The sequence below is a fragment of the Tupaia chinensis genome, unplaced genomic scaffold (genome assembly GCF_000334495.1).
Source record: "Tupaia chinensis unplaced genomic scaffold, TupChi_1.0 Scaffold000360_1, whole genome shotgun sequence".
NCBI lineage: Eukaryota > Metazoa > Chordata > Mammalia > Scandentia > Tupaiidae > Tupaia > Tupaia belangeri.
Genome location: NW_006159856.1, coordinates 2,856,572 through 2,864,442, shown reverse-complemented (window position 1 = coordinate 2,864,442; position 7,871 = coordinate 2,856,572). Strand labels below are relative to the sequence as shown.

The window sequence follows — 7,871 nt, the reverse complement described above, 5'->3', positions numbered from 1 at the left end:
CAGCATGAGGACATAATGTCGGGTCACCCCTCAAAATGCCTGCATTGGTGTGCTCTCCCAGTAATGTATATGCTTCCTTCTTGACATGAGTCCCAGTCTGTGGCACTGTCAGACTGCACGCCAGTCTCCTGAGCATGAAGCAGCATGCACATGTTCTTTCGGCATTTTCCCAACTCCCCACGAGGCTAAGCCTTCTCACCTGGATGGGTCTCACACCTTTGGCCCATTCTGTTTTCATAACTTAAACACTATTGCATCTATTTAAAAAAAAAAAAGTGATGTTCAGAAGATAGCTGGGGGACTAGCAGTTAGTGTAATGGCTATGTCGCTGAACTCCCATGTAGTCAACCGCGGTTCAAGTCCCGGACTCGGTGGCTTAAACTCACGCTGGGGGCATGTGCGTGCATGCCCAAGATCCCGAGAGGAGAATGGAGGGATTGCACCATGGCCACCCCCCCAGGGGGTTATTTCTTGCTTTCTGTCTCTGTCTCTCTGGCGAGTGCATGCGCCTTATGGCAAAAACTTCTCAAAAAAAAAAATAGCTGAAATTATGTTAATAAAATGACATTTTATTTTATTTTGGAACTTTTAGGCATATGCTCAATTTCCCCACATGCTCAGACTTTTCAGTAAAACAGCATATACATTCTATGCCTTTCTACTAAATCCATTCCTAGATATTCTACTGTTTTTAATCACAACTCTGAATGGAGTATTTCTTTGCTCTTATTTTTAACTGATTTAAATTGCTTTAAAGAGCTCTTGATCCTTGGTATGTTTGTTTTTCTGAGTATACAAAAAAATATTACCTGAAAATAAAGGTCATTTTCATTTCTTCATTTCATTCAAAGAAAGGCAAAACAACATTAAATAATAAAATTAAGTAACGGTGAAAGCAGGACCAGCAAGTGGCACAGCAGTTATGGTGCCAGACTCCTACATGGCTGACCACGGTTTGATCCCAGACCCAGTAGCCTGAAGATCACACTGGGTGGGCATATGCATGCATGCATGCCTAAAATCCCAGGAGAAAAATGGAAGAGAAGGGCCTGCAGCATGGCCATCCCCCTGGGGTGAGTGATTTCTCACTTTCCCCCCTCTCTCTATCTCTTTCTCTGTCTCTCTTTGACAAGCATACACTCACTATAGCGAAAAAAAAAAAAAAAAAAAAAAAAAGAACGATAAAAGCAAGCACAGCTGCCTCGCTTCTAATTTTAGTTTTCAGTGTTAACATGTTGTTTTTGTTGAATCTTATCAAATACATTAGCATTTACTGATATAGTCATTTTTCCCTCTTGGACCAACTACTACCGAAGTTGGAAGGCTGCGGACGATGTACTTTTTATGACAGATGCCAACATGTGTTTCTACAGCTGAGCTTTGCCAGGCCTGAAATGATCTTGCTCCAGCCCGTGGGAGAGGGTGGGCTGGAGCAGCTGAGGCGGTGGGAAGAGTCTGAATCACCGACTCCGATATGAGAGAGTAGGCAGAGGAGACAGGCAAGGACGTCAACACACAGGTGCAGAAATGCTGGACTGCACGTGGTAGCAGTCACTGAAATACGGACACGTCGTGACCGTGACTCTAGGAATGCAAAAGTGAAGGCACTGCATTCTTTAGAACCTCAATCTGTTACCTCATGCAGGAGTTTCGGGCTTAGGCATCCTGCCAAGGTCACAGGCACAGCTGGGATTCGGCCTCCAGCACCCGCTCACACACCATCTGCACTCCAAGTCTTGAAGCTGACCTCCTGCTGGGAAGCTCAGGAACCTCACACTGGCCTGGCCCTGTGTAAATCACTAGCCAGACTCAGAGGTCAGCTGCCAGAGACAGGTGCACATGGCCAGGTCATTGTGTGCCCACAGTTGGGTCCCCAACATTTAGGGCAGCCTGGGTGCCTGGCAGGAACCTGATGTTTGTTAAACAAATGAATTCCTTCAATGGCATTTCATCTAAGGGGCAGATGGGTTCCTTAGCTAAAAATTGCCAGGCTGAGCTCCCAGAACTCAGGTCTCCAGCACCAGATGTCTGCAAGTCTTCCATTTTCCCAGGGTCTCCTCAATTTCACTGGCTAGCATGAGCTCACTGTGTGCATCACTTCCCAACTACAGAAGTTACTAACTTCTTTACCTGGCCCCTGGCTGTTGACCACAGAGGCTGGCTAGTGGCTTGCATGTGGCCACTATGAGATTACTGTTTTCCAACAGCAGGAGTAACTCCGAGCCTTCAGGAACGAGTGGTGCTGAAGGGTGAACCCTAACTGTGCCTGTGGCCCTGGCAGGATGCTTAAGCCCAAAGCTCTTGCAAGAGGTAATAGCAACTTCATGCTAGCAGCTTGTAATTGGCTTTAGTAGGAGAATTTACACCACTGACATTGGCACTATCTCAGCACTGGAGAACCACTTGTAAAAACACTCACCAGTGACACATGCTGCTTTCAGTCCTAAAGCAAAATGCATTGAGTCCACAGCACTCAGACACTAGGGAGATGTCTGAGGGGGCTGAGGACAACTGGAAGCTCTCAGAAACCTGAGAGCAAAGCGAATCTTGCTTGCCTGGCTCTGTCTTCAGAGCTCCACAGAACACTCCAGCTTTTGCCTCCCCATAGGCAGGTCTAGTGCTGGCCTCCACACCCATGGGTGACCACAGTCTGCCCCAACACTTGGCAAAGCCCCTGGGTGCTTCTGACCCCAGAGCCCAGTAGAGAGTCAGGTGTGCTGGTAGTCTTACCCCAGGATGGCTGGGAGGATTCCTGCTCCTGCTCCAGCAGTCTGCTCACCAAGCAGACAGAGGAAGCTTCTCTAAGCCGTTAAGTCACACTGTGTCACTTGCCTGCTGACCCCTCAGCCACAGAACTGGTTCTACCTGGGCAGCAACTTGTTTAGTTTCAGGGAATGAATCAGACACACCTGGTCCCAACCTCCTTTGCAGACAGGATGACCAAAGGCTCAAGTTCAGTACAGGGAGTTCAATGGGGGAGCTTCTGGAAAGAATTTTCCAAGTGGCGAAGGGACAGGAAGTGAGGTACGCCTACAGCTGAGGCAACCCCTATCCCCACCTCCTCTCCTTCCCTGTGGGTGTAGACCCAGAGTTGCAAATGCCAAAATAAACCCAGTAAGTGAGGACACCACCAAAGCTCCTCCCTGTGGGGCCACAGAGCCCTCTGGGGCCTGGCCTCAGGCAACGCAGGCTCTTTGCAGCTCTCTGGGTCTTCCTCAGGCTTCCTCCTGCCTCTAGGTGTTCGCACCACCCATTCCCTGCGTGGCCTGCTCTTCTCTGCTCCATGTGTGTCTGGATCTTACTCGTTTGTCTCCCGTCCACTGCAGCGTAAGTGCCACAAGGCCAGGGTCTTTGTTCCCTTCACCAATGTGTCTCCAGAGTCTGGGAAATGAAATGGGCAGTGCTCGTGACCAGGTGTTATTACTTTTATTAGTGTTAGAACTAAGGAGGCGGTGGAAATACCCAAGGTTTCCAGACGGATGAATAAAAGGGCCACCGGAGGGCAGCCCGGGCTCTGTGAGGTGTGTGTGGAGTGTCTGAGGCTCTTGGAGGGAAAGTGCAGCAGATTCCAGTGAGGGAGGACGTGACCATCCCCGCTTCAGGAGGGCGCTCACCATGGAGCCAGCCTGCCCCGGACCCATTTCCATTTGCTTTTTTTCCAGGACAGAACAATCCAGTGCATCCCCTCCAAGCCCTCGAAAGTGACTCTGTCCTCAGGCAGTAATGAAAAAGTTCACGTTTGATATCAAAAGCCATTTCAAGTATTCGACAGTGACTATACTGGAGAGCAGATTCCAGGCCATCTTAGTAGGAGGGACCCTGGGAGTCCATGGCCTGTGTCTAAGGAAGCACGTTAATGCTGGAGACTGGGATCTCACAGTTCCCTAAGGCCTACGGGGTCCTGGGAAAGCCCCCCAGGAGGGACCTCCTGACCCAGGAGCAGCCCCCTAGAGGCCAGGTTGAAGGCCATCCCCTTTTGGGACCCTGCCTGGGCTTGGGACCCTGTGCCCAGCTGGCCCGAGCGGGCCTACGTCGTACCGCTGGCCGCAAGCCTTGGCCGCCTGCCTGCCAGCCTAGACGTTGGACTTGGCGATGATCTTCTCGAGCAAGCTCATCATGCGCTCCTGCAGCTGCAGGCTCTGCACCTGCAGGATGTTCTGCTGGTCCAGCACGCGGCGCACCTCGCGGCAGGTCTCCTCCATGGCGCGGCTCAGCTTGCGCTGCTCCTCCAGCATGGCCTCCAGCAGCCGCAGCTTCTTCTTCTGGAAGTGGCAGCTCTGCACCTTACGCTTCTTCACGGGCCGCTCCTCGGACCTGGAAGGACAGCACTGGCTGGGCATGTGCTGGCCACAGAATCTGGCCCCACCAAACCCTCCCAGCCACCCTATAGGACAAATGGGAAACCAAGGCCCTGAGGAATCAAGTCACTTGTTCAGGGTCTCACAGGCCATGTGTAGAGGAGGTGCTGCAAGCCACCACCCATGACAGAGAGGATACAGGGGCCACAGGCTCTGCTGTCCGGGGGACCAGCTGGCAATCCCCATGACTGGGTCATAGGACAACCACCTGTGGTCTGCAGATGTGGAGTGGACTGGGTGATAGAGGGTACAGCCTGCCATGAGAGCACCCTTAAACCCACTGAGCTGGGCAGACAGAGGGCAAAGCCCCAGGCAGAGAGGCCATCCCCAGGGAGATATGGACACTGGAGTGGAGGTTGCTAAACAGTGTGTGGAGCTCAGCGCTACAGGAAGGCCGAGACCAGCAGTCCCAGTGACCTTGGGCAGATGAGGAAACTGAGATTCCCCTCATGGCCCAGCAGCCAGGAGCTGGAGCCAGCATGCTTCTAGGTGGGAGGGAAGAGCTGCACCTCGAGGGTGTGGGGCCTCTAAGAGGCTTGAGCCCTGTCTCCAGTGTCTAAAACCTCTGGAAGTAGCAGGAGATTACAGTGGCCTGGCCCTGCTGCCCACCCGTGGCACTCAGCTGTGGGGGTGGCAGCATCCCTGTTCTAATCAGCCCCTGCTCAAGGACAGGGGGCTGCCAGTCCTACCCACCAGACTCTAAAGCCCTGCCTGGGGCCTCCTGTCCCCTGGCCCACACTCTGTGCTCTGAATAGATCTTTGGGCCGGAGTAGAAAGAGGGTCCCCATGTCCCAGCCCAGTGACGCACCCCAGGTAACTGTTGGGTCTGGGAACTGGGCTCGATCCACAGGAACAATAAACCTCAGGCCTCCCTGCTAATTCTGGCTGTCAGCGAAGGCGTTTTCATCTGGGCCTTCAATGAGAATTCTCTCCAGGGAAGAGGTGCTGGGCAAACTAAGCAGCAGCCCTGGTGTCTGAGAGGTCAGGCTGGAGGGCTCCTTGGAGGTACCTTCCCACCCCTGCTCCCCAAACAGACCTGAAGACCAGGGCGCAGGGAAAAGGCTAAGACTCAAACCCACATTCTCTCTGTTGTCTTCTCCGCTGGGCCCACCCCACAGCCCCTGGTCAGAAGCACTTCCCAGCTCCCAGCTCCCAGCCCCCACCCCGCGGCACAGGGCATCTGCTCTGCGTGCTGCCAGGCTCCCGGCTCCTCTGTGCGCACCTCACAGGTACGGTCGTGTGGCCAGCACTGGCCAGGTCTGACGTGTGTGACGGATGGCAGAGGGGACAGGGCACACCCATGCGACAAAGTCACAGTGAGGCTCTCTAGGTTCTAACATCTCCCAGTGCTGAGAGGACGGGCTGGTGCCCACAGGGGCAAGGAGGAAAGGTTTCCAGGGCAGGCTCTGCTTGGACAAGGGCGGGCAGGGAGGACACACTCTCGGCCAGGGACACGGGCTCCCTTTGAGTGACAGGCCCTGTGCTGTCTTCTCTCCTGGGATGCTCTTGGCCACCCTATGAGAGAGGTACTAATTTGTCCCCATTTTACAGGTGAAAGACTGAAGCCAGAGAGGTTAAGAAACTTTCCATGCAGCTAAGCAGTGCTGGAGCTGGGAGACCAACCCAGCCTGTCCGTCAGCACTAAAGCCCGGGCTGGTCTGGGGCCAGCCTGTCCCTGGAGGCACTCACGCACAGACTCGGCCTCTGCAGCCAGCCCAGACTGCTGGAGGACACCACCGCCACTAGAGCCACCACCGCCCCTCGCTACTCCTGGCCCCTTTCTCTGGGTGCCTGGGCTCCTGGCCTCCCCATTGGGGGGTGGGGGCAGGCCGAGGCCCCCGAGGATCAGGAGAAGGAAGAGTGAACACACACTACCTGAACTTAAGGGACAGTAAGCTGGAGGAGCTGTCGGAGCGATCGTCCTCGAAGCGGCCTTCGTAGGAGCACTGGTTATACGGTAAGTACAGAGGGGTGGACTTAGCGGACGGCGACAGGGATGCCTCGGTCTGGGATGTGGAGGGCCCCGGCTGCTGGCTGTCCGGCAGTTTGCCATCACAGGACTCGGGGACCTTGGCCAGAATCCTATCAATGGCTAGGTAATAGGGCCAGTCAGGCGGGACGGACTCGCTATCTGTCATGCATTTTAATTTCCTGAAACGAGAGACACAAGAGCCAAGGGTGAGAAACAGAACTGGCCCCAGCCCCTGCCCTCCCGGCCCCTCAGCAGAGGGGCACTCCGGGGCTCTGGGACCCCAGGGACAGCCACGCTGGCACCGGCAGGGGGCACTCTCAGCCAGCACAGGCCTCCCACTAAAATCTGCCAGGTTGGGGTCAAGGTGACACTGGACTTAGAAGTCAGGCTTTGGGACATAGACAGCCTTATACGTTAAAAAGGAAGGTCATGCCCCAGATATTGATAAGGTTATCTATAAATGCTAGGATCTTGGGGCTGAAGACTCTCTGCAATGAATAAATATGCTTTTTAATAAATAATTTAATTCAAAAATTTAACTCAATAAAATTTTATAGTAAGATGTATAATATAAACATGGTGACAGAGTATTATAACAATCACGTTTTTCTAGAAAACACATCACAGGGAAAGCGAAGCACAGGGGTTCATGCTTCAGTGTCCAGGGTTCAGGCTTCAGTGTCCACAGTGAGTCTGTGTCTCGTCTCTACCATTTTGCTGAGTAACCTTGGGCAGATTCATCAACCTCTCTGAGCCTCCATTTTCACATCCCTAAAATGGGGAAGATCAAAGTAAGCCCCTCACATGGCTGTAGGGAAGGTTTAATGAAAGGACAGGCCACATGCTATCATGTCGAGAAATCTAAGAGAATGTATCGTCTGGGTCTTGGCACGACATTGCTTCTGTGACTCCTGTCATCCTAAGTAAGAGTCTAGACCCAGCAGTGGAATTCTGGGACATTCCAGGGCACAGGCTGAGCCAGATGGGCCCCCTCCAACGTGGGCCAGAGGTGTGCACAGTACATTTCTACCCATGGTAGGCCTGGCTCCACCCAGGCCCACCGCCCTACCCAAACCAAGAGGTAGGTCCTGCCTCGCTGAGAGGCCTCTCTGGGTCTCGGCTGTCCTCTAGGAGGTGAGGACTAGGGACAGGGCCCAGGGCAGCTGGGCAGCTCAGACCAGGTCAGAGAAGGGGCCACAAGGCAGGGCAGGAGGGGGAGTCTCTGTCCCATCAGACCCAGGACCTCCCCTACACTCCTACCAACGCTCTGACCAAGTAAGACCTTGGTGCTGCTCACCCTGGGACCAGGCACATCCTCAGAGCTGAGCATCCCATCTCCTGTGTGGGGTTCCCTGCCGGGGTACAGCTGCTGGTCACACTGGTCGGTGGAAATAACGAGCTGCTGTCTGAACAAGTCACACCCAGCAAACAGGCACAACCAGACGGCCAGGGAAGGGCTGCTGCTTGGAGTGGCCAGTGGTGGCCGACCACAGCAGGAGATACTGGCTGTGGGGTCAGCCCAAGGGCCCTCCCACGAGGGA

General features: G+C 53.9%; 1 protein-coding gene across 1 annotated transcript in view; it reads right to left on the bottom strand.

Moving 5' to 3' along the window:
- Positions 1–3,182: 3,182 nt before the first annotated feature.
- The window catches only part of MSANTD1 (Myb/SANT DNA binding domain containing 1), an 8,098-nt gene continuing 3,409 nt past the window's right edge, over positions 3,183–7,871 (bottom strand). The window contains exons 2-3 of the mRNA XM_027773594.1: positions 6,234–6,509; positions 3,183–4,314 (exon numbers count right to left, since the gene is read on the bottom strand). Of these exons, the coding sequence (XP_027629395.1) occupies positions 4,074–4,314; positions 6,234–6,509 (517 nt within the window). The 3' untranslated portion in view covers positions 3,183–4,073. The remainder of the gene's footprint in view (positions 4,315–6,233; positions 6,510–7,871) is intronic.